Here is a 27,192-nt window from a genome sequence, read left to right on the forward strand (position 1 = left end):
GGCACGAGCTGAAGGGTGAGCACCGACCCCGAGGGGGTTCATTGTTTAAGCTGGAGTTCAAACACTAGAATTTCAAGAGTAAACAGAGACGTTTGCAATCATATCAAGCTTTAGGGTCAGTCGAAATTACATCTGTCCCTAAAAGAAAAAAAAAACATTCATTATGAAATTAAAGTGGGTGTAATTGTGCCCAGATTGTACTCGCTGCTACTCTGGAGGAGCTGGTTTTAGTTTAGTCTGGAGGGTTTGTCCCTTTTGGAGATTTCATGTGGATGAGGAGGGAGGGAAATTCCGGTCAGGATCAGCCCAGAGCGGAGTCGACAAACCTCCGAGCTGTGTTGCCGGGCAGAGCAGGGGCTTTCACTGCTGATGGAGACCGTCTGTAGCTGCACTCAGACGGAGACGTGGACACGGAAAGTGTTTCCTGCAAATCGGACTGGTGGGTCTGCTCCAGAATGAGAGGAATGTGCTGATTCGGAGTGTCCGATAGGATCTGTTTATGGTGCACACGTGCAGGCTGATGGATGCTTGCAGGTCCGGTCGGTGGAGAAAGTTATCGTGTGCCGCATATGCTGAGCTTTTTACAGATGATGTCTATGTGCGGACAGCGGGAAGACAATGAAATCATCTTGCTTGGTTGGCTTGAGTATTGGGGTCGGGCCTGTTCTCTAACCCCCCCCTCACACCGTAGCAGAGGGGCAAACACACACAAAGGGGAGCCACACCATTGGCTAACAGACCACGCACTTCTGCCCAATGGTGGTGAAGCCTCTGGTTCCCAAGGGTGCGTGGTTACCTTTTGAGAGCCTTATTTAAACTTGTGAAAAGCAGGAGGCCGGCGCGCACGTGTGGAGCTGAACTTTGGTCCAAACAACCCATTCAAAGGGGAGAAAAAAAGGCTGTTTTATCTGGAATCAATCAGCTGCAGGTGATCGGTCAGCTGATAAGGGCCCGCCGGCTTGTTATTGATAACCTTTCCGTCAGGAGGTCAGGCGGAGTGCTGCATGTTTAAACTCCGCTGCACTCTGGGGCTGTTTTACTCTGACTTCTTACATAACGTGGGAAGGCGGCGCCAGCTCTGACTTCATGTTCTCTTGGCAAAAAACAAATTCTGCCGTAATTTCTAAGGAATCAGATGTTAATTTGAAACATGAGAGCTTCTCAGAACAACCTGCATGAGTCGAAGAAAGCTGAAAATCGTGAAGTACATGACGACGAAGCTGAAGAATTAAACCAAAGGGGTTTTTCTGTGTATAAAGTTTAAAAAATTCTCTTCAGGTGCATTTTTCAGGTGTAACGTCAACTCTGTTGTGCAACAGCCACATTAAATAAAAGTATATAACACCAGAAAATCACGTAAAAATCATCTCTTAATCTCTAAAACTGGTAGACATCAAACAAACTGAGTGAATCCTGAAATCGCAGCAGCTGAGCGTCACTTGTTTACCTTCTCTTTATGAATCTGAAACATATCTGCTGCAGTATCTGTCCAGAGCAGGTACATGAACGTGTCTGCACAGGTTTAGAAGGAGAAAAAAAAAGAAAAGATAGGTGAAATCCTGAACTCCTGCGCTGTAAAGCTGGAGCTCCTGGAGCTTCTTCACAGCATGTTTCCTCTAATACTCTCCTGTGTTGTGACCCTGACTCTGCTGTTGACAAAACAACTGAAGAATGAGCGTCTCTGTTCAGTTGCAAATGAACTCTGGTGCGTTTCACTACAATGTGAATGCATGGACTGTTCTGCAATGAGTGAAGTCATTTCAAAGGATAAAGGCAAAATCCTAATTCCCACCCTAATCCCTAACTACTAAAAACAAATTAATGCAGGACTATATACTGTTCTGGATTTTAAAAGCAATTCGGACACCATTTTCACTACTTAATTTTCATTTTGCTAAACGCCAAATATGATGTTACCGATTTCATGAAGAGAAAATGAAATCAATACAAACATTTCAAAATGTCTATTTATGACTCCACTGTGTTCTGATGATGGAAATATGGATGGTTTATTAAAAAATTACATTTAAACATGTTTTATTTTTGTTTTTGCTAAAATTGTTTGACCATAATGAATTATGATCTATATTCGCTAATGTAGTGAGCATCGATCTAGTTTTTCGCAAATACTTCTGGGATATTTCTAGTGCATTCGAGTTTGGAATATAGTAGATTTGAACAGCACTAGAAAATGGCGAACGCCCTTATAGTGAGTAGGGAAGGAATTTGGACATAGCCTAAATGATAGGATCTCTGAAAACTTGTAAAAAAATGACCAAATGTGTCTAAATATTTATGAAAGTTTCTCCTCCTTTTATATTGTTTTTATAAATTTGTCTTTTTTTAATCCTTTGTCTTTATGGTTCAGTCTAGGCTGTTTAAAAATGCCATACAAATAATCTTTGGTTGATTTGAAGTGTAGAAGGGACAAGATGCCTTGTTCAATTTATGCTCATTAGAAGACTGGTTTTCTTTTATCATCGTCCTGGTCGTGGATTTAGAGAATGCTGCCCCCTAAGGAGCAGCGGTTGAACCTGCATGAACTTTTCCAGACTGTTTGGTCATCTTCAGTCTTTGGTTTGCTCTCATGAGTGTAGTATTGGAGAGCGAACACACCCTATCAAGCATAGTTTGCTGGAGTACCTTGATGTGTAATCAGCCTTTACGACTCTGCAAGATTTGGAAGAAAATGATACTCAACGTTTGAGGTGGTGGTCTAGTTAATACGAATTCAACAGAACAGAAGACCCCTTAAATCAGGGGTTCCCAAACCACACAACTGTTTTCTTCTCTGATATAGGGCCAGGGTCAGTTAGAAGGCTAAAAGAAAAAGTGTAGCATGATAATGCTAGTATGAATGCTGTAAGCTGAACTGAAGAGGCTAGTTCTGATAGCTGAAGTTACTGAAATTGATAATTAAAAAGGCTGAAGCTACCATCTGAAAACTCTGAAGCTGTTAGCTAGCTAAAATATTAGCTAAACTCCAAACTAGTCTTAAAAAACTGGCGGGAAAAAGCCAAAATTATCCAAAAACAACTGTTAAAATGTCTAATTTAGCCAAAACAGCTAGCATAAGGCTAAAATACTAGTTAAACTCCAAATTAGCCTAAAAAACTGAAAAAAGCTAAACTTAGCCAAAACAGCTAGCATGATGCGAAGATATTTGCTAATCCCTAAAATAGCCTAAAAATCCTTAGTAAATGCAAAAATGGTCAAAAAATCTAGCATAAATAGATGCAAGAGCTACGGACAATCTTAAAAACGTACTGAAGAAAATAACAACAATGGAGAAATAAATAAAAAGTTAATCACCATAAACACTATTAAACCAATAAACAGTCTATTCTCTCCTATCATAGTTCGGACTGCAGAAGGCTGAATATGAAGTCACGTTCTATGTGGCCTTGATTGGCTAGATCGAGAGAAAAAAAAGCCTTTTTTTGATAGTGTGTGTGGGACCAGTACAACTGTGGAGGTGGGCTGGGTCCGGCCCGCGGGCCGTAGTTTGGGGACCCTTGCCTTAAATGACAATGAGGTTGTGTTCAAGTCCAACATCTACAGTTTTCTCATAAATCTCTCGTACCTGTACCTTATTGCATTTGTTTATTGAAATACAAACATGCAGATGAATAGGCAGAAATAGACATGGCATGTCGTGTGCACCTGCTATCATCAGTCCCAATCCATCTCATTCATCTAACTTCTGTCCTTTGTCGCCACTTCCTAGTTTATTTACTTGTCCCATCATGTTTCTGACCCAGCTACGTCCCCAACCGTGTTTCTCCCTTCTCTTTGTTACCTGGGTACTAGTTATCGCTGATTAAGTTTCGTTCCTCGACCAAGCCCCTGTTTACTGATCCAGTTCGGTTCTTTGATCTGGTTCCCAGCGTCTTCCCATTCAACGGCTCCCTGTGCATTGCTGTTTGGATTTCAAACTCTGCTATTTAGAACTACAGTTGGATCAGACTTCCTGTTGGGACAACCGACTCTTCCTCAACTTACAACGTAGACTGACAACCTGACAACAGACTGGCAACCCATCCAGGGTGTACTCTTGCCTGGTTAGTCTCTGGCAACCCCATGACCCAGATGGATGGATAGATAGATAGATGGATGGATGGATGGATGGATGGATGGAATCTAGAAGTGACTTGATTGTCCTGAGTTGTTTCTAGGTTGTCCGTTTTCGTACTCAGATACTGCATGATGTGCAGGAATCTACCCTTTGTCTTATGTTGTGTTACGGTTTATTCTGCATGAGTAATGCTGAGATTAAAAAGCGTCCCAATCTATAACTCAAGTCTAGAATAATCTCTGAAGTCTCATTATTTTAGACTTTCTTCTCTTCCGGTCTGTTTGGATCTCTTTGGAATCTCTGTATGAGCCAAACAACTGTGACTGTAAAACTGATACATGACTGAACAAGAGGAAGAGCAGGGCGTGGAAAAGCACTATATAGGCAAATAAAAGACTTCAGGGGAAAAAAAAACACACAGTTCCAATCGTGAGGATTGATAAGTCCTGATTTCATTTGAAATTCTCAGGTATGGAAAAACACTCGTGTCCAGACTCATCGAGTCACGCAGGGTTGACATCTGGAATTGGGCACATTTCCAAAGAATTTCAAATGTTGACAGTACATTACAATCTCTATAACATAAAAACACAAGGAAGTGTATCGTGAAAAACCAGAACATCCCCTTTCATTTCTGATTGTTATGTTTCTAACGTGATGAATTCCAGACTTGTGGATTCAAACGTGAACCAGAGTCCTTTAGGAAATAAAAATCCCGCAGCTTCTACTCTACTGAGTTAAACATTAAAAGATGCCCCCCAAAAGTCTTGGGTCCAGTCCAAGCCCCTTCATGCCCAAAGGCTTCACCATTCCTAGATCAAAGATGTATTCAGACTAGACACGTTTGGTTCCTTTAAAGTGAACTACAGTTTGTTTTCCCCGATAATCCAGAACAAATCTTTGGTTTGAATACATCCAAGCAGACTCTGACCCTGAGTATTACTGGATGTTAAGAGAGTAGCGGGTCAACGATGAGACACAGCAACTCGCTGAAATGTGGTCGGATGAATGCAGGCTCAAAACAACTTTTAACGTGATACATATTGTTTTCCCGACAATCTATATCTAATAAACACTTATCAGTGTACCTTCTTAGTCATCGTCTCCTCATCCGTCTTGCAGCACGCCTTAGCTGTAAAATAGCAGTTAAAAGTGTTGCACCTGACGTTGATACAGACGTTCAAAATTGGTCACCAAAAGATAAAGTTTGAATAAGTGAACTATCCTTTCAAGGATTGCAAAGCTTTGGACTTCCATTATTTTGTCTCTCGTTGCTTAGCGCTGCCCTCATAATTCCTGATCAATGACTGAAGAGATCTTTAGTCATGTTTGTTTTTTACAAGCTTTGAACAGGAAAGCCACTTGACAGCAGTCTAAATACAAAGGCAAAGTTTAAGACTATCCGGACCAAATTAAGTGGACTCTGTCCAGACAAACAGTTTGAATACAACCTAAAACTTACTGTCAAACCCAAGAGTCCTGAGCACCCACCAACTGCAGAGCTGGTCTAAAGCCTCCCAAATGTGCCCACCTGGCACCAGATGGTCCCTTCACCCTCTACCTTTGGGGGAGGATGTCCCTTCCCCAAAAATGTCCCCTCCCCCAAAGATAGAGGGTGCCAGTGACAGCAGTGAGTGACATGCCAAGATGAGCCAAGCTGTTGAAGGAGTCGTGAATCACAGCGATTAACTTCACTGCGTTGACCAAGGAGCCTGACGACACAACAACCACCCCCGACAAAAGATCACTGGTGACCTCCCTCCTTGTCCAGAGTGTGATTGAGTATCTGCTGCCTGATGGAATTGACTGTTTGTACTAAAAGGTGTAAATACAATTTGGTGGGCGTCGCTTTCTCTGGACTCCTCTTGTTGGAAGACAGTGGTGCCCAGACGTCCTCCCATCAAGGCTCCACCACGCGTCTAATGTGCAGCTGAAAGCAGAAGGTGTGGGGGGAGCGGGTTAATGGAAGGTACCCTTGCCAAGTAGCCCAAACCATAATGTGGACCCCCCCCACCCCACACACACACACACACACATTTTCAGGAAGATCTCCTTCAGTAAATGAGTTTTTTTTCCGCCCTTTTACAGTTTTCTAAGCCAACATTTCATGTCTGTTTCCAAAAGAGCATTTTTGAGAGAGCAAACGGGGCAGAAGTGCAGCTCAGCAGGCCTCTAATGGGCCTGACTCCACTCCTGACAGACTCAGCTGAGTGACTGACTGACTGTGGGGTGCATGAAGTGGATTAAGAGGCTGCTAAAGTGTGGCTCAGGCTGGGACAGGAATGAAACAACAGAGGAAGAAGTTTCTGACACATGCATGAACATGAAGTATTTGGGCAAACAGGTTGCGTGGGTTCTAGGCTGCAGCATAGTTATTTTACTATTTATGTAGCGACTGGAGAAGTCAAAGGGCTCGGTGGGATCAGGACACGTTCACAAGTTCACTGTCTTGAATGGTGCTACCTTTCGTTGCTCATTTTTTTGTTTCACACCGGCTTCCTGAGAGCTGTTCAAGCTGAGAGCGCCTCAGTACCGCCGCGGCACCGCCTCCTTTTATTCTGGGTTTGTCCGTTGACTGGGATTACGCCGCAGAAACCTGTGGTTAGGCGGCTGCTGAGCTGTGCAGGCTCTGCCCAACCGCCGTTAAATCCCGAGCTGTGGGATTCATTAAAACCCAGCATGTCTTTGGCGAGAATTTAGCTGTTAGTCAACAGAATTCAGTGCGGTTGAAACATGTGAATTTGTCACACATTTGGGTTCATGTTTGAGCTGCACACAAAGCCGAAAAAAAAAAAAAAAAGAAAAAAACATTCATGGAGCAAACAGAGCTTTAGAAAGCTGAGGAGAGTAATGAAGAAATTCCACTCTCCCTGCTGATCCCTCCTCAGCTCTGGCTTTTGTGGATGCCCTCCTTCTCCCTTTATTGGCCCCCGAGCCTAGCTCATCCTAATGCTTGTGTTATGGGAAGGGACAGGCCGCACTCCTGGGAGAGTCCTCCAAGCCCCGGATCAAGTGAGGGCGTGCAGAGAGCGGGCCGCTGTCTTATCTATATAAGGTAAAAAATCCTGCGATCATTGAGAGAGGCCGAGCGGCTGATTGGCAGATGAAACAGAAATGAAATCTAAACAGGAGTTGTGGGACGAGCCTTTGATGTGCACGGACATCAGGCCGCTGCCTGAAGCGTCCCGTGGAGAGGAAAATCCTTCAAACTCCTCGGGGCAGCTTCCATTTTTCATATCCTCTCGATTCTCCTCGCACAAACACACCTCCTCCTCCCCATTTGTTGTTCTTTTTCTGATCTACCTGCTCAATGAAATCTGGTTGATCGCCACGGTGATAAGACCAACAAGCAGAACTGAGAGTTTCCATCCTCTCTGCTGCAGCTCTGGAGTTCTAGGCTTCAAACGTCCTCTCAACAACCGTCCAGAGATGTCAGTCATGTGATCAGGAAACATTTTGACTCGGATTGACTGAAGTTCAGAATGTCATGAGCGTGAAAAGTGGAAAAAACCTGAATGAAATACTACACCTGTGAGAATAACCAGCAGAGGAAACTGGATATCCTGGCTGTGTAAAACACAAAGCAGCTGCTGGCTTCAGCGATTCAGGAGGAACCTCAGGTTTCTCCCTGACAGTCTTCCGATGTTTCGGCAGGCCGCTGTCATCGTAGCATAACCAGTTGTTTCTGGGTGTGTTCAGGCGTGCAGCTTAATGAAAGCGCCTGAAACGCGTCGGCTTGGGAAGCATGATTTCTGGATTTGATGGATCTCAGCTGTGCTGCGTTCACGTCTCTGATCTGCATGCATTTATAGCATCGTGAAGCAGCAGGTGGAAACCCATACTGTCAGCCCACACTGACACTGTAAACAGACTGCAGAGGATTTCACTTCCTGCTCTGGCTGCCTAGAGAAAGAAGAATAAATCTAAGAAAAGGGGGTGTTTTGTGATTTAGGTTCGATTTTATGGATGTTTTGAGTCTTTGGGTTTGAAAGAACACATTCAAAAGATTAAAATCATTTTAATCCAGCTCTCAGTTACATTTTTGTTATTGTATTTCTGTTTTACTGGACGAAGACCATGAAAAGACCCAGGATACGCAGGAGAAACAACATTTCTCAGTAGGGAAAATTGTTTTTGGTGTTTTTAATTTGTCCTTGTAGCACTTTTCTGATGATGGAGGACAAATATAAAGAGAATACTTCTTAAAACTGCATTTCTAAGTATTCCTTTATTCAAATTGTTTTAAATCAGGACCAGACAAAAAAAATACAGTTGGAAAAAGATCATATTTGAGCCACAAGCTGTACGGCTAGATAGCTCCAAAAATGCTCAAAATTTTTGTTGCACCGCTAATGTTGGAGTTGTGAGGGGCAGTAAGCTAGTGGGAGAGCATGTAAACAGATGGATGACAGGAACTCCTGCCGCTCTGCAGAAACTATGTCCTGGAAAACGACACAGGTTTTTTAAATTTTGTCTAAAAATGATCACAATTAAGAGAGCACTAGGAATACTATTACAAAAATTCAAAAAAAATTAGTTTTTTATTACAAATGCAATAATCAGGCATTTTAAAAATTATGATTGAGGTATACAAAAAACAACTGCTTCAAGACACTGCATAGTGAGAAACCCAGTGCATCATGGGACAGCTCTCATGACATAGCTGAAGACAGATCTGGGTAGAAACAAGTCACAATACTGCACCAAACATTTAACTTTGACTTAAACAACAGAACACTGTAACCTACAAACTAGGGAAAGTGTTGTAGCCATAAAGATTGTAAACATGGAGAGGCTTTATTCCATTTCTTCAGAGTTCTGTTTTAAAAGTGAAAAATACCAGAAATTTTGTGTTGACTTTCACTTGTTTGACTGTTTGATTTTATGACCCCAGGCTGCCACGGCACGTGTTACGGGGTAAGTTTACAGTGAATCATGTGAAGTGCTCAAAGTGTGATTTAGTACTTTACTTTTACTTTTACTTTTTACTCCTGTTCAAATATCTATTTGAATTCGTTTATCTTCTTCTTGATAATATTAGGCTGACACAATGCCTGGATTCTCTCTTCTTTCTGAAGATCAGACAAGTTCCTTGTTAGGGGAAAGATGGACCTTGAATGTGGGAAACAAAGCAGAGGTCCGGTCCATCAGAGCAGTTTTATTGGAACACAGAGATTCTGAGAGAACAGATTGTTTGGCAAACCTTTATACGTCAGTGTGATGGAAACCAAAGTGATTCTGGAGCTTCTCTGAGTTTCTGTCTTTGGTTTGTCACTTCCACTCTATTTTTCACCCACAGCATCCTAAACTATTTTGTGTTTAAATGCCTGGCAGCGGCGGCTTGCGTGACTCAGATTTCTCCGTACATCTTACATGACACCTTCATTGTGTGTGGAGTGTGTGAATCCACCGGTTCCTTTGTGGAGCGTCTCCGTAGAGCTGGCGCTGAAATGCAGAAGGTCAGGTTGAGGCTCACCCCTGTAAGCACCAACTCCTGCCTCTGTCAGGCGGACACGCCCACCTGCAGCGGCGTGTGCTGCAGAGCTGTTTGTTCAGCTGCGGTGGGAGAGTCTCCTCCAGAGAAACCTCTCCGTCCATGTGCGGGGCATCGATGGCCGCTGAGCAAACACATGTCACATGTTCGGGTCCTGGTTTCTCTGGAGAACCTCAGGAGCAAAGCAGAGCAGATTTAAGGGCTTGTGTGTTTTTATTACTTGGCTGCAGCTCCCTCAGGTGCTTCACTCGCTTGTTGTGAATATGGACCTAATCATGGCCAGAAATGTTTTGGGGTTTCTGAGTGTGTTTTTGAGGCAAGCGGAGGCTCTGCGTTGAATTACAGGAAATGTAAGGAAGTGCTTCCACTGGAGGCCCCGAAAACCTCCAGATAAGAGCTCAGGGTCATTTGTTATCTTTAGCGTACGCTTTGCCTCACAAAAACTCTTAGTTTGGACTTTTTTTTCCGCTGGTGTGGAAAGAATGTTTTGGTGAAGTCCATCGTTTGTGCTGACATTTTCAGGCTGTGAATGGAAGTCAGATAAAAACTTGGGTTCCTTGTGGGGTGGTAACCTCATGGGGGTCTTCCCTGTGGTCCCCCTACCACTGTTGTTTGTTGAGAGAAGCCATGAGGAGGCCTTATCATCAGAACGATAAGGTTTTCTGCTGCACGCCGGGGTTAAAAAATTCACTCATCATCAGCTGAATGAATCTTTACTTATAAAATGCAGTATTTATTCATCAAATTGACTTTCCTTTGAAAGTTTGTTTTTCAGGTACATTTAGTTTTTAACAAATAAATCAACTAATTATAACTGTTTTCAGTTTAATGTCTGATTTACATCGCACGCAGAAATGCCGTGGAAGTGCGGCGGAACGGAGGCCGCTTAAAAAGTTAAATCACTTGTTTTATTAAGATTGATTCTTAAATAAGCTTTCAATTATTTTAGGATTAATATTTGAATCAATTCTTGTGAAATCAAGCTGATCCTGCATTTTGGCATAAGCATGAAAAACAGCAAATATTTCTGCAGAAGGTTTACTCCATTAAAATGGGGTAACTTGTGTGCAAAGCCAAATATTGCAGCAACCGTGCGTTACCTCACCTTTGTTTGCCCTCCACCCATAACACAACATATAGATGTAACCTATAATTTGGAGAGTATTTGCTCAGCTTCAATGTCAGCACATTGAAATAGAAGAAAGAGGTCTTTTAACTCACAGCTTTTTACAACTTATTTTGACTGTAGAGTGAAAAAGAAAGAAGCGGGAGACAAAAGGCGCTTTTGTTGTGCAATAAAGGCAAAATCCTGTTTTCTACGGGTACGCCGTCACAGCAACACAGAACCAAAAAGACGGTCAGACTCCTTATGGGTAAAACATGAAACAAAAGGGGAGGAAAACTTATGAACATTTGCATGAGGGGGATTTACAGTTTTTTTATTTTTTACTGAGTTGGACTTTACGGAGTTGGACCCCCTTTGCCTTCAGAACTGCCTTAATCTTTGGGGGCATGGATTCAACAAGATACTGGAAACATTCCTCAGAGACTTTGGTCCAGACTGACATGATGGCATCCTTTGCTGCAGATTTTTCAGCTGAACATCCATGATGCCGATCTCCCATTCCACCACATCCCAAAGGGGATCTATTGAGATCTGCTGTTTCATTGTGAAACCTGGTCCTGTTTGGACGAACACAGAGCTGATATCCTGGAAATACTAAATGTTATTTTGACCATTTTCCAAAGGCACATCTAGAAAGAGTACAATTTACTAAAAGGTGGACTGAACAATTTCATTTCTGAACAATAAATGTTTGTTTGGATCTTAATCTTCTACTCATCCATGTTCTCATCCAGTAAAAATTGATGATGTTTCTTCCTGCGTTTCCAGAGAGATTGAAGTGCGTAAAACAGTCCCCACATACCCAGCAGAGTGTGTCATGGGTGCCTTGTCTTCAGGAGCACCCACTAATTTGACATCCTGACATAACAGCAGGACCTATCATTACTGAAGTGCTGCTGCTGCAGTTTCGTGGCGAGGCGAGCTCGGCCGACGTCAGGCGAGAGGAGCTCAAACCCAACGTTCAAAGCAAGGGCAGCAGATCCAGAGGGCAGAGCTGCTCTTTAGCTTCCATCCCAAAATAATTTGCTCTTTCAGCTTCATGGCTCCAGTCTTTTGTTGCACGATGACAAGCGGCTGCTGCGATTTCAATGCTTATTGGCATCCATTCCTTTGGCCTTGCTTTCACAAAGCACTTACAAGAACAAGCCCTGCAGGGGCGGCACGCCATTCAGCAGCCCGGCCTACTTTCTCTCTTCGTAGCTTTCGCCCAGGAACGTTTCTTTATTTTCCCCAGCAGACCCCCACCCCCAGGACAGAGCAGCATTCAGAGCAGAGCTGACCAAGCGTGAGCCGTGCCCCGTCAGAGCCCCGAGTCTGGCGTCTGTAAAGCTGTGTCAGAAAGCAGCTCTCCAGGGAAGCGTGCACGCCGAGATTAGAGGAGGTGAAGAGGTTTGGTTCCTGTTTGGGACGGCATCCCGTGCTGGGTGATAAGATTTTATCTGAGAGCGGTGAAGTTTTGGAAAACGGCGGAGATTCCAGAGCCACTGTTTTCTGGATTCCGGCAGCAATCAGCTGATGAAGGACTTTCCTTTTTCGTGTCCTTCCGCCTCTTTTTCCTGCTGATGACAAAGAGCGAAGCCTCAATAAAACTTGCAGCACATCTGGCACCAATCCTTCTTTGATTTGTGTTTGGTTGTTAATTTACAGACCCCCCACCCAAAATCTTCACTCCTCCAGGCATGTGCCTTGATGGAACCCGTGACACTCGACAGTAGGGGTGTGCCAAAATATGAATATTGTGATATATTGAGATGTTTGATTCTTGATGGGTTCTCAACAAGTGTTGATCTTTTTTTCTTATTTGAAGAGGCTGTAAGAGGGGTGTCAAACTCAATCGCACAGGGAGCCAAAATCCAAAACACACCTTAGGTCAAACAGGATAAATATTTATTGAACACTCTAAAACGAAATTTTTAAAACTTTAAAACTGTAACTTTTTAACATAATTTACATACATAGCATTACCTGTGATAATGCTGGTGTGAATGCTGTGAGCTGAATTTGGCTGAAGATGCTCATGCTGATAGCTGAAATCACTGAAGCTGATAGCTGAAATCACTGAAGCTGATAGCCAGCTAAAATGTTAGCTAAATGCTAAATTAGCCTTATAAACTAAAAAAAATATTTGGTTAGCCAAAATAGCTAGCATGTAGCTAAACTCCAAACAACCTAAAAAACAAACAAAAAAAATAATAAATAAAAGCCTAATTAGCAAAAGAAACAGCTAGCATTTAGCTGCAACGTTAGGTAAACTCCAAAATTGACTAAAAAAAGCCTAAATTAAATAACTTTTTATATGAATAAATAAAAGGCAGGAATATTATTCCAGAATTAATCAACTTAAACTTTAAATCATTTTCAATGTTTTACTCTCCATGAAAATATATTTTGTCAAAATTTTACAAGTTAGAAATGGGCGCAAGTTAACATTGGGCCATTAGTAACAATAAAATAAATTATCTGGAGGTATAATTATGTGGAGGGCTCTTTCTGTGAGGGTGGGGGTCTCTTCAAATGATGCCAGAACTTCCCGTCAACAGCTTGGGCGTTGGGTTGGCCGTGTGGGTGTGGCACTAGGAGCCCCCCGGCGCTGGTTTGGTCTGATCCTCCCCTTTGTTTCCACTGAAAGAGCTGCTGGGTCGACTCCATCCTTTCCTGCCAACTGTTGGTTTATGCTGGAGCAGCCCGGCAACCGGTTTATGCTCCCGGTCCACCGGATCCCCCCAGACACATGTGGGAGGAAAACTCAAATTGGTTGGGCTCTGTCTGCTCAGACTAATTCCACTTCCCAGAGGTCACCCACAGAGCTGACCTCAAGCCCGACCATATTTGCTAGTTAAAGAAATGTTTCTTTTCCGATTCCTCCGTCACGGATTCTTCCTTCGCCCCGGCTGTCCAAACCACACCTTCCCCCGTGTCTGGCCTTCCCCCCTTCAATTCACAGTCTGTCATTCTGCTTGTTGTCTCCACGTGAGCACCGAGTGATGCCAGAAAACCGGAGAAACCAGAGTCTGGAGCTCACTCGGCTCTTTGTTTACACAGAAAAACCTGTGGAGAAAGCCTCCCCTCCTCGCCGGAGCTCTCAGACTCTTATATAACAGTCTGCATATTCTTCAGCGAGGTAACCGCGCCAGATGTGTTAGCGCTCTGATGCCGCTCGGCCGCGGACAGACGCCTGTTTCCGTAACCTCTGCCGCTCCGTCCCTGACCCGGGACTGTTGTTCCACGCTCTCCTGTAGCCTCTGACCCCCCCAGCCTTTCACTGGCTGAATAACAAGTTGATGAATGAGTGGCTCCATGAACACAGTCATGCTCCTCTTGATAGGAGCTGGTTTTTGTTTAAAAAAGCAGCAGACTGCCACCCACATCAGGCCAATCAGCTCTGCACAGACAGGCCTTTTTATGATGTCTGCCGTTCCGTTCCTACAAACAAGTGGAAAGGTTATTTCAGGTCACGAATGAAAGCCGTTCGGCACAGTCTGTTTTCCTCTGGGTAATTAGCACGTTATTCAGCACGGTGGAAACATGACATGTGTGTAACAATGCAGGTTAATCCCACCTGAATGTCACTCGTGTCATCAATGCAAACGGACATGTTTTCAAGTCAAACAAAAGCGTTTGCAGCCCGTCACAGGAGTTCATCTGAGTCTGCACGTTCCAGAAAGGTTTGACTCAAAGTCCACATGGTGAATGTCTGGTCCTTCTCCCTTATTGCAAAAAAGTAATCATCTTGATTATGATTCACACACTTTAAAACATTTTTCATCCAATTGTTGTTCCCAAATTTTTATTCAAATTCCAATTTTTCTTGATAATAAAAATCAGTTTTGACCTAATTAGTGATTTAAAGCAAACAAGGTGGCATCAGTAAAGTTTTAATTCCTTACATTAAAACAAACAGAAAAGATTTTCTAAGAATGTTAAAATTGTACATTACACTTCCATTAGTGGTGTCAAATTATCACTGTAACTGTGGGTTATTCATTACGCTCAAATGAGTGCTTTTTAAAAAAAATACTTATTAAGAATTACATTTTTGATCTGTAAACTTTCATTTACATCCTTACTTTAGATAGTATATATTATCACTGGACGTCACCCGTAGAAAACCTCCGGCAGGAAAATTTTTCCGAATTACGGGTGCCGCCATGTTGGAACCAGACAACAGTGATTGGTCTGAGTCGATCTGAGTCACATTTGGGAAAATCTGTCAGTCAAACGTTTGAGGCGGAGACCAGTGGGCTCCACATGCTTTTACTGAGGCATCTGATTGGTCAATTTGTAACTTGATTAACTTGCTACAAAGAAAAAATATTATTAAAAAAAATAGGATTAGCAAGAGGATGTTAAGAGAAAAAGTATCAGAGCAAGAATGGTTATTCTGACAAATGGAATGAGTAATAGTGGTTTATTTCTCTATAGAAGTCTATGGGAATTTGGACTCCTTGGAGCCAGCAGGTACTTCCTGTTTGGAACGCGAAGGGGGAGGAGTCACTCAGTCAAGTGATTCTACCATTTATAAGCTTCACAATGGATTTGCAAATGTTAATAAGAAGTTTGTGGTCAATATTTGGATCGCTTAGAAAAGGTTTTTTTTAACTGTTATTTGATGAGCACTTTGGATTTTATGTTTGATTGTTTGTTTTTGAGATTGAAAGAAACCTTAGTGGTATAAAAATTAAAGCTGGAAGTGTGTTGTTTAAAAAATATTCAATAAAACTATCCACCCATCCATCTTCTTAACCGCTTCTTCCCTTTCGGGGTCGCGGGGTGCCGGAGCCTATCCCGACTACTAATGGGCGAAGGCGGGGTCCACCCTGGACAGGTCGCCAGTCTGTCTCAGGGCCTCAACCACACACACATTCACTCTCACATTTACACCTAGGGGCAATTTAGAGTCACCAATCAACCTATGAAGCATGTTTTTGGACGGTGGGAGGAAGCCAGAGTCCCCGGTGAAAACCCACGCATGCACGGGGAGAACATGCAAACTCCACACAGAAAGGTCCCAGCCGGGATTCGAACCGGGGCCTTCTCGCTGTGAGGCAAGAGCGCTAACCACTGCGCCACCGTGCAGCCCTCAATAAAAAAACTTTTTTAAAATTCATCATTGAACCAAAATGTCACAAATTTCAATAAAAATACCTCCAAATGAGTGCTGTACATTTAAAGGTTGCTGGTAAAACCAAACCAGGATAAATATGAATTCGACTTGCTTACCCTTTCACTGAAGCTTTACTGTACTCTCATATTCAGGCAAACGATGCTTCTCTAAATGCGTCCTGCAGTGCTGCAGCTATAAAAGAGTCTAGGAACAAAAGCTCAGAGCCGCATGTTGCTGTGGCAGTAAAGCTTCTTCCTCTTTTGTTTTTTTGCTTTCTGTGTCATGGAAAGGTGGATATACTACATCCTGTGTGGCTGCAGGAAAAGAATAAACCCCACTTTTGTTTCACCTTTTTAATGCTGCCACATTCCCGTAAGCACTCGAGTTTTGTTGACAGAGCTGACCGTGGCGAGCCTGCTCACATTACGCTCTCGCTGGTTCCTACGTCAGGCTTTTCTCCATCTGCTGCCATGCGGTTAGCTCTACCTTTATTTCCAGTAAAGTCAGGGACTCGCTCTCTTTCTTTTCACTACAGAAATTTCCCGCTTTTTTCTCCTGAGGAGCCTGAGAAAGGGGGCGTGGCCCAGACAGGAGGAGGAGGTCAAAGGACACGGGCCTTTATTTGTTAGATTAAAAGGCTAGGTGTATCTGGAGGACGCCTGAGAGCCCAGCCACGCCCCTTTCCTCCTGGAATGAGGCGGCTTGAGGAGCGAAGGAGAACTTCAAAGGTCTGTTAAAAGCAGGAACCGGGCCAAGCTCCGTGGGAGAGCCATTACGTCCCAAAAGGGTTCAGCTGTGACCTCCAGTGCAGCTAAACGCTGGGATATGAGAGGGTGGGCCTCTGGGGCCAATCAGGACGGAGCCGTGAAATACGCCACTTGTTGATTTAGGAGTTGCAGGAGTTTTACGTGCTCCCCTGCTCATGGTTTCCTCATTTATTTTCATCGGGTGACTGCCTGACGCTTCGCTTTTATGAAAGAAAGTCAGCACCCAGTCATTTTCCCCTCTGAGGATAATAAACAGGATCTTTTTACATTCAACACCTGCTAAGTCAGCACACGGCAGAGAAGTGCCGATGAGCTGATGATTTACACGCGTGTTTAAAGATGTGAGGTGACACCCCCGCTCTAAATGCAGGCCCAATAATGAGGTCAGGAGGTAAAAGGTCACGCTCGCCGCTGGCCCTGCTGAGTGTGCACAGAAAAATGACATTGCTGTCTCTCGGTGCTGAGTGGCTATTCAGGTTTTTGTTGTGCTGGTTCATTTTATCTCCCAGCAACTGGAGTCAGAGCAGCAAACGGGCACTATAAAAGGATGTTAGCTTTGGAAAAGGTCAGAGGTGATTCTAGGCTTCTCTCTCCACCATAGAAAAAAGAGCGGATTTAGTTTTATGAATAAGTTAAATGAATAAGGTGAGCAAATGAACTGCAAATATTAAAGACCCACTTCAATAAAAAATGCATTTTTAACATGTTGTTTTGTTATTTTTCTCATGATGGAGAACATATATGAAGATTAAAACTGTATATTTCGTGAATCAAAATGTAGTTTGAAACAAAAAAAGGTTGTTTGAAAAAGATCCTGTTTGTTAGGTAGAAAATATGGCAGGCGGTCCACAAGCTTCCTGCTCCACTCCATTCTGAGGATTCCACCTGCAGACAAATAGATCCATGAACGTCTTTGTCTTCTTCATCTGAGCTGGAATCTGGATCAGAAGTGTACGGCTGGATAGCTCTGGCGATGTTAGGTTTGGATGTGAGGGGTTGTAAGCTAGTGGGAATGTGCATGAAAAGATTGATGATGGGAAGTGGAGGTGGGCTTGCTCCAGGTTACAGAACATTAGTCTAAACCCGATGTTTGCAACCTTCAAGACTTAAAGAGCAAACTTTTTTGGTAAAATAAAGTGTAGGTTTCTTTTTCAAAACTTGAAATAGTTTATCATTTTTGTCTGATATTTCATGACTTCCTTTTAAAATATATGTCATATAGGATCATTTCAATGAGGCCAATCATTATATTTTCAATTTTCAGACAAAAATGTGCAAATCTTATGAACAAAATCAGAGTTTATTCAGTGATATTTTTTTACAAACACTTGAAATACTTGAATTTGTTTAAAAATAGAAAATCCAACACTCAAAAATCTGTCAAAAAGCTTCTGATACCTAATGTCCTTCAACTGTATGTAAATGAGTCGAATCACATTTTTTTACTTTACTACTTACTTACTTTTTACTGTTATACTTTTTAAAGAGGTTTTATTTTCCTTTCCCATGTGGCTCCGGAGCCGCAGGTTGCAGACACCTGGTGTAACCTATCAAATGTGAGGTCATCCACAAATTCTCCCCTCTTCCTGTCCCTTAAAAGACACTGTTTGACACGTAGCTCCTTCTCTTTTTTTCTCTTTTTTGCACTTGGTGCCAAGAATTTCAGTCAAAAATCAACATTAAAGTCTCATAAAACGCTTATGAAACCCTCACAAAATAGGCTGCTCATTACCATGCCATAAACCCGCCACGCGCTCCTGTGAACATTACACAGCCTGGAAACATTTTACGAGAGAAATACCAGACGTGGAGACCTTCTTTTCACTCATCCTCCTCCTCCTTCTCATGTGTGGAGATGTTCTGACTGGCATCGCGCCTGCGCTGCGATCTACTCACCGAGAGGGAAGCTTCAAAATGGAAAGTTTTCAAAGTTACCGCAGCTTACTGTCAGGCTTTGTAGCTGTAATATGAAGCAGCTGAGAAAGCAGGCCTCAGTCCCACTCCTCCTCTTCATCGCTCAGCGCTGGCATCTCTTCAGGAAGAATTCAGGCTCAGGATTTATCCAAAATTATTCTCCGTCAAAGCGTTTTTAAACACTGCATGTGTGCGTTGTAGAAATGTTTAAACATTTTTAACTGTGTGTCACACAGGACAGCTGTTTGAACCTTCATATGATGGATATTAATGAAGCAACAGCCGTCTATTATTTGGCACAGCCGTGCATGGTGTTTATTGTGAGGTAATGCGTTCTTCTTGGTATTTTTCTATGGAAAGTTGGATATCTGATGGGATTCCTGCCACGTCTCTCTGGTTTCCAGCCTCCACCTCCCGGCACACGAGCAGACAGACACTTGTGCGGTCCCGGCTCCGCTCCAGCGTTTGAGCTCCTGAAGCACACGCGTGATTTGCACCCACCGGCAGACGCTCGTTCATGTGTGGGCTTGCGGCTCTGCCAGGCGCCCTGACCGCAGCTCAGGAAACACAAGTCGACGATCCGCGGATCAACAAGATCAAGGGCACACCTGCATTGTGTTGCAGCGGTGGGGCTATTCTTACACCGTTTAAACAGTAAATCCAGAAAAAAGTGGAGTCAGCCTTGGATGAGTGGAATGACTTCTTCACCTTTAATTAAGCGACTGCTGGGGGAGCGCCTCAGGAAGTCTGATTACAGATCAGCAGGCGTCTGCGGTGAGGGCTGCAGAGTCAGCCCAGGTGAGATGAGAGGCCTGATTGAAACGGTGCAGCAGGTAGACGAGGAGGAGATGAGGCTTTCAGGAGCTCCAGCAGCACTGGTGGAGAAGATCTTAAAAAGTCAGATGACATTTTTCATAATTATTATATTTAGAGATTTTATGAAAACAGTAAACTATTGGTGGAATAAAAAGTAAACTAAATATTGGTTATATTATTTATTACATTTATGTAGAAAAGGCCAACTTTCACTAGAAAGGATGTTTCGCCATGATGCACTAAGACTTCATAAAACAGGCCCGGCACCATCGATGAGACATATTGTGTGGTTTCAGGTTCACACCTGGTGTTGTTATACCCTAAAATGAGCAAAAATGGAAAAACTCCTGCAGTCATACAATTCATTTTTTGTGCAATTCATTACTCCAATTAATCTCATTTTAATTGAACTTATAATTGCTATAAAAGTTGAGTTATTTTCATTTAAATTTGTGACACAAGAACTACAGAGTTTCATATTAATGTCACAGCAGCACGCCTTTTTATGGCAAGCAAAAGGCATCAAAAACGTCCCTTTTTACACAGGTTTTAAAAGTAGCACATGAATTATACTACCTTGTGTTGTCCCATGACGGGCGTAAAAAGTTTTATCGCATCTAAACAGCACGTCAAAAATATGGCATCAAAAGGGCGTATGAAGCTCAATGAGACAATTGTTTTTATGATATTGGGCTATGTAAATAAAATTTGAACAGGCGTCATAAATGGCCAGGAAAAATGGCGTAAAAATAGTGTATTGACATCCTTAACGACACTTTTTACGCACCTTTTAAAAGTAGCATGTAAATTATGCCGCCTTGTGTTGTCCCATGACGGGAATAGAAAGTAGAGTTTTATCGCGTCCAAAGCGCGCATCAAAAATATGGCAAGCAAAAGGCGTCATAATTTGTCAGGAAAAGTGGCGTAAAGACAGCGTATTGACATCCTTAACGCCACTTTTTACGCACCTTTTAAAAGTAGCATGTAAATTATGCCATCTTGCATAAAAAGTAGATTTTTTATTGCATCCAAACCGGAAGTCCAAAATACGGCAAGCAAAAGGAAACAAAATTTGCCAAGAAAAGCTGCATAAAAACAGCGTATTGACATCCAAAATGATACTTTTTATGCTCATTTTAATTAAAAGTACAGCATTAATTACACCATCTTTTGTTGTCATAGACACCAGGACATGCATGCACAGATAGCGATATAGGCCGAGTTCAAATTAAACATTCGTACAAGTAAACAGTCAGAACCTTGTTGTATATTTGAGAACCCGACAGTAGTCATAAATTAAAACTAAGATCATCTCGGTAAAAATAAAAACCAACTAATTTGTCTGTAATTAATCACTCACAATGAAGTTGCTAATCTGACTGCGCTAACTCAAGGACTCAAGGATTTTTACTGTCAAACCACTGGACAAATGAACGTCTTTGGCACGAGATTGAAACTCCGGTCATGGTACATGTGAGAGAAAATGAATTAGAATATGAATTTAATTTGAATTATCACAATTATTGAATTAGAACTTAGCTAAATAAAGAAGAATACTCAAGCAGTAATAAAACTACTTCAGCATCAGTGAGGCAAGTGCAGCCAAGCACCACAGCGATGAGCGTATCAACTCCGCCTCTCCACTCTGCTGTTTCGAAGTGTCCACTGCTGTGCAATAACAGCACTCGGATTCACTCGTGCATGAATCATAAATCATCCAGCGCAAATTTTTTTCAGAAAAAATGCAGTTTCTCTAGTTAAATTGAACCAAGACACACTGTGGAGTAAAAAGTGTTGCTGCATGCAGACAGTTCATCACTGTTTGATATAATTTCAGTGATGTTTTATAAATTCTCCTTTTTATGTTTCTATTTGCATCTAAGGTTTGAGCAAGGTACTGTGAGTGTGTATGGGAGTGTGACTGACAGACTGGCATCCTGTACAGGGTATACCCAACCTTCACCCAGCAGTAGCTGGGACAGGCTCCAGCAACCCCGAGGCCAAAAAAAGGGACATTACGGGTTTAGAAAATGGATGGATGAAAACATGGGAGAGGTGTGCCCCCTCAAAATGAGCAATGACCCCACCCCACCCCGGCTACATTTCTCTGGATCTGGGATGAAACCTAGCCAAAGTAAAGTGAAATGTTATTTAAATCCAATTTATTTCAAATAGTCAACATCTGGTGTTCCTGTTTGATTTAGTCCAGAAATTTTCAAAAAAACAAAATATTTTTTTATCAGTAATCTCTATGGGACTAGTGGATTATAATGTAGTAGCAGAGAGGTTCTGAGCAGAAGTAAAATGAGTCTTTTGATCTGTTAGTGCGGCAAAGTTCATAGAGCAGGTTTAAGGTTGTGTATCCTTCCTCTGATGATAACCTCCTCATCCGTTGAGCCTCTCTGGGCTTTCTTCAGCAGACCTGCAGGTTTTGGTTCCTGCTGAATGTAAATAATCTCATGCTCCACCATCATCATCATCATCTGGAGCAGCAGCCACCATCAGCTGGGCGGATGAAGGCTCAGAGCGGATTACCAAACGGGAATTATTGTGTGTTCACTGGACTCCTGTCTTTGTGCTTCACCGATCAGACGTCCGGGTCTCCAGCAGCCGGCGCTCGCTCGGTGGAGCAGCGCGGCTCTTTTTTCCTCTTCACCAGGCGGCATTTCATCTCTGCCAGCAGCGTTTCATCCGTGTTATCGGTCATGGTTTGTTTCTGTTTTGCTTCGGTGAGTTCTTTCCTTTGTGAGGAAAATCTGGATTCTCTGAGATGTTCATCGTGTAATGAGTTGTGAATATTCTGAAGTGTGTTTGTTCTTTTATATTATATTTATTTACAGTTTGACTTACAGTTTCTGCATGAATGATGGCAGAAGTGTGCATGCTCCCTCATCATCTATTGTTGTAGCAGCGGTTGGGATTAGCGCTCCTCCTGTCCTGCAGCTCACCGACGCACAGATTAGTGGAGTCCGGTTCTGCCCGGACCATCTGTAAACTGGCTGTTGAGGGGGACTTAAGGCAGGATGTGAGCAGATGTTCCTGCTGGAGGGCTGGGAGGAAGGCGAGGAGGCGTTTTTGTGCGCGCTGATGCAGGCCGGGGACGAGAGGATGCTGCTTCAGTCACAGTTACCCCCCTCTGTCATGCACCTGCACCTACTGAGTGTGTGGGTGATGTTAGGTTAGGTGTAATCAAACCCCCTCAATTCATAAAAGCATGCTTCACCTCTTCCGGTCTGAAGGTAACTCACTAGATATTTTCCCAGACTCCTCAGTAATTGCAGGTGAAGGAGGGTTTTGACCGGACTCCCGTCTGGGACACTACCAGCTAAATTACAAGGCAGTGTGAGGAAGCCCCCCCTTGGCTTTTTCTGCCCTGCAGGGCTGATGATGGGGGGTATTCATGTAACAGGTGAAGATAAGTGGGTGTGATTTCAACATTATATTAACTCAGGAGGGAGGCGGAGAAAAATGAAACATCTCTGTGGATTTTTCAGCTAAATCTGAAGATTATTTATCTGACTGAAGATGAGATCAAACTCGCCTTGTTTCTTTGACCTCATTTAGAACAAAAGCCGACCTCTGATTCACCCCCACCACCACCACCCATAAAAGTCAGAGATTCTGTCAAAGAGAAGTTTCTGTGAGCAGAAAACCAGAGAAAGTTGTGTTGTCACAGAGCCCCCGTTGTTGTTTTTAATGGGTTTTAGTGTGCTGAAGACAACTCCGGGGGTGTCACCAGAGGGCCAAGAGTTCACGGCTCAGCAGGGAGGTGGAGAGGGGAGGCAAGGACAAACAGAGCTGAGGGGTTGGTGCAGAAACACGTTAGTCACTGCTGAAATATGGCGGCTGGTTGTTTGGGAGTGTGTCACTCCACACACACACACATCTGACAGAAGGAGGATCATAAATAGAAGGCGTGCAGAAGGATCTCCTCAGGAAACAGGGAGTTCCTGAAAGTGTTCATCAGCCTCCATGTAATAAGAATCGTATGGAGCGCACCGCGTCAAACGCCACTATCTCACAGGAAATGATGATATATTGACAATAAAATAAACAGCTGGAGGCGTAATTCAACCAGAGGGCTGGAATGAGTAGACGGCGTGCTTAGTGTGACCGCAGTGAAGGCTGTTGTGAGTCAATTCTGTTGCTGTTGTTCATTTTTAGGGGTAGAGTTGACTTTTGTCCTTCTACATTTGAGTAAAACTGTTGTAGTAACAGTTCTTCAAAGTAAAAAAACTTAAGATGCTTTCAGTTCTTTTGTCACTTTTCCACCAAGATGGCCGCCATAGCGCCTTCCTGATCGTTCGTTTTGTTTGCTCAGAGGTGAGAGCCTCTCAAAAACCAGGGAAAGTGGGTCAGCGAATCTCCTGATGGATCCATCTGGTCATCAAACAGTTGATGGAGAGACACTTTAATGAGTGTGAAATTTCTTAAATCAAGCTCCAACTAAATTAAATCAATTCAGTCACCATTTTTGTTTGTTTTTTTTTGCAATTTGGTGATATTGGAGTAAGTTGGTGACAATCATCGTTTCTATGGACACCACTCTCTCCAATCAGAAGTGAGTGAGCTCTGATCTGTCAATCAAACATGTTGAATGTTCTACATGAGACCGCCTACTTTTATGGAGGCATCTTATTGGTCGGTTTCACTAAAACACTTGTGTTATTCATGTTGGGATGTTTTTTAGGGTTGCTTTTTGGAGCAATGCCATTTTTTTGGTAGTGGTGGCTTGTTTCCTGTCCTGTTCCCTGTGGAGGGTCACCGGGGCCACTCCTCTTCATGTGCCTGTCCCTGAGGATGGTCGCCGCTCATCCCCCTTACCCGTTTCCCATTCCGGAATAGGATCACGGGGCTGCTCCCCTTCATGTGTCCTGTCGCTGGCGAGAGCTGTCAGGACTCCTCCTCTTCATGCTTGTTCCTGAGGAGGGGTCCTGATACCCCTCACATCCATCTGGCTGTAGAAACCCTGAATGTTCTCTGGACTTGTTTTGGGGTTTTTTTCCGTGTCCCCTCCTGCCAAGTGTTTTGGTTTTTGGACATCTGGGATCTACCCTTTTGGGGAGGGGTACTGTGAGGATTGTGGACTTTGGGTTGGTTTTTGTCAGTTATGTTATGGGTTTTGGTCATGTTCTCTCTTGAATTGTCCCTCAGTCACATCAGTTTCAGGCTGTCTTCATTCCAGTTAATTATCCTCAGTCTATGTGTTTGGTCTCCAGTTCTTCCTTGTCAGGTCATCTCCTCTGTTCAGTCACCATTTTTGTCTTGCTTTGGTTAATTTATAAAAGGGTTTAAGGTCCCATCACCTAGACTCGTCTCCTGCAATTTGGGTCCAACAATAATTCCTGACACAATAGAGTTTTTAGTGTGTTTTAACTTGATTAACTTGCATTAAAGAAAAAAATGTATCATCTAGAAAATACTAAAAAAAAATTATCAGAGTAAGAATGGCTATTTTGACAAATATAAAAACTGAGTAATAACTGTTTATTTCTCTATCGAAGTCTATAGGATTTTGGCTTCTTGGAAACAGCGACTACTTCATGTTTAGAATGCGAGGGGGGAGGGGTCACTCTGTCCAGTTCTCTTATACTTTGGCCTCACCTCATCCTCTGCTTTTGTGTCACATTTCTGCACTTTCGGGTCATCAGATTGTCTTATAGAAAATCGTTACAGAGAAGGTTCTGTCCCAGATCAGCTCCTGTTCCATCTGCGGGCTGAACTCCGACGGATCCCCCAGAACATTTAAAGCTGCAATCTGGAACTGAGTTATGTCTGTCTTGACTGAAAGAGACTAAAGTTAGCTCCTGGCTGCTCTACAAAGCAAACGTGGAGCAGCTGAAGCTGCAGCCCGCCAGGCGTGGAGGTCAGACTGAGAGTTCGGGAAGGCCGGAGGGTCAAAGAGCGACAGGGGGGATGCAAACGGTTAGAAATAAAATAATTCATGCAGAAATAATTTGTTATAGACACATACATGTTTGTATGCTCATTTCTTTAAGTAAAAGAGCAGAAACTTTTTCACCTTTAATCCCTCCAAACCTCATTTGAAGTCTGTAACTGGAGGAGTTGATGGGGCAGTGGGATTAGTCCGGTTCTGGTCAGTGTTTAGAAGATAAGAATGAGCCTCTCAGGTTACATTAAGTCCATTGTTTGGCAGCAGGTGAAACTAGAGCTTTAGTGGACAGGATTATTTGGTTTTACTTTAATAGAGGTGTTCGTTTGTTTCCTGTTCATCCCCTCACGTTCCATTCAAATTAGAGTAGAAGATCTCGGACACCAGCTCCACACTGGAATTCTGGGATCTTCATGTCCATCCCGTCTGCAGCTCATTGTGATCCTCTCTATTGGAGACGGATCTGCTGCTCCTGGATGTGCCTGTCTCCTACTGAAGTCCTCTCTTCGTTTCTCTGACAGCGGTCTCTAATCTGGACGTGGAGAGTAAGCTGACCGAACACTTCCAGTCTTCCTGGCTCCAGCAGAGGAACCTTCTCAACTCCTCCACACGGCCAGCATGCATAGAAGACCTCCACAAGCAAGCCAGCCTGAGTCTGTGGGCCCTGAACCGAGGTGAGCCCCCATCCCTCAGGGTGTAGTTACAGCAACACAGAAGGAAATTCTGGGGATTGTGTGCCCTCTGGTGGACGAATTATGCCAACACACCCCGTCTGCTTTAGAGCATGTGGAAAAATAACTGTCAAAAGGGACGGTATTCATTAAAGCTAAGCTGTCTAAGCTTAATTAATTTATTAATTTATGCACGGCTCATGCCGCTTTTCTTTTTGTGTTGTTATTTCTCCAAATGTCTCCTCATAAATTCACTTTTCCTGCTTCAGATCACCAGAGAGCGTCAGGCAGCGGGGAGAGGCGAGTAACCATCTCTGCCTTGCCCCCCATGCCCCTGTACCCCTCCTCCAGCCCTGTCAAGACGGTGAGTCAAATCCTGTTTTGTTTAACTGTTAAACGGAACAGAAACATCAAATCCGCTCTATATTTATTCACATGAATCTGGTATGTTGGTCTGTTTTCAATTGTAGTCTGTAACTCCTGTGTATGTTGTATAATATTTAATGTGTTTTAAATCTATTTCAGCCTTTCTGTTATAATTCTGTTATTTCTCTGTTGTTTATACAAATGAACACAAAATATTCAAATCTTTGTGTTTTACGGAGTCAGAAACTGTAGGGTAGATTTAATCTAGAAAGATCACATTCAGCTCTTTTTTAAGCCTAGTATTTATTTATCATTTGCACTACAAGTAAATGATTTTAAAAGCATTTATCTGACTTACATTTATAGTTGTTTCATTTTTTTATCCGTTTGTTTGACTTTAACTTAGCATTGAGCACACTTCATATTAGCAGTTCTTTGTGGTGTTTACCACACTGTTTTTCCCAGTAAATTTAGACTTTTCTGGTTATTTTAGTTTGTGCTACACAGTTCAGGAACTTGTGTTCATATCATCCATGAAATCATATTTCATGGACTTCTTTGGGTGGGATGAGTTTATTAGCAATGTTTTTCACAATTGTCCTTTTCTTTACCTCACGGCCTAAACCTGTAGTGCTATTTAGGGCTAAACTTAGTTTAAAAAATACTGTAACTTTATGAGAATTAGGGCTGCACAGTAGAGTAGTGGTGCCTCACAGCAAGAAGGCCCTGATTCAATCCCTGCTGGGACTTTTGTTGTTTGAATGTTCGATGAGCTTCCTCCACACTCATAGACATACGCGTCACAGGTTGACTGGTTGCTCTAAAACAAGCTTCACCAACCCTGTTCCTCGTGAACTACCGCCCTGCTTGTTCTGCAGCTAACCTTGCTTCAGTAGATACTGATAAGCTGGAAAGAATCGTCCCAGTTTCTGATTGACTGAACACACCTGATCCAGGTGAGCTGCA

At 43.0% G+C, this 27,192-nt stretch overlaps 1 protein-coding gene across 2 annotated transcripts in view; it reads left to right on the top strand.

Moving 5' to 3' along the window:
• nhsa (Nance-Horan syndrome a (congenital cataracts and dental anomalies)) overlaps positions 1-27,192 on the top strand; it is a 63,106-nt gene that overhangs the window by 21,082 nt on the left and 14,832 nt on the right. For both annotated transcript variants that reach the window (XM_024279071.2, XM_024279070.2), the window contains exons 2-3: positions 25,711-25,863; positions 26,130-26,224. In XM_024279071.2, the coding sequence (XP_024134839.1) occupies positions 25,711-25,863; positions 26,130-26,224 (248 nt within the window). The remainder of the gene's footprint in view (positions 1-25,710; positions 25,864-26,129; positions 26,225-27,192) is intronic.

This window comes from Oryzias melastigma, linkage group LG4, assembly GCF_002922805.2.
Source record: "Oryzias melastigma strain HK-1 linkage group LG4, ASM292280v2, whole genome shotgun sequence".
NCBI lineage: Eukaryota > Metazoa > Chordata > Actinopteri > Beloniformes > Adrianichthyidae > Oryzias > Oryzias melastigma.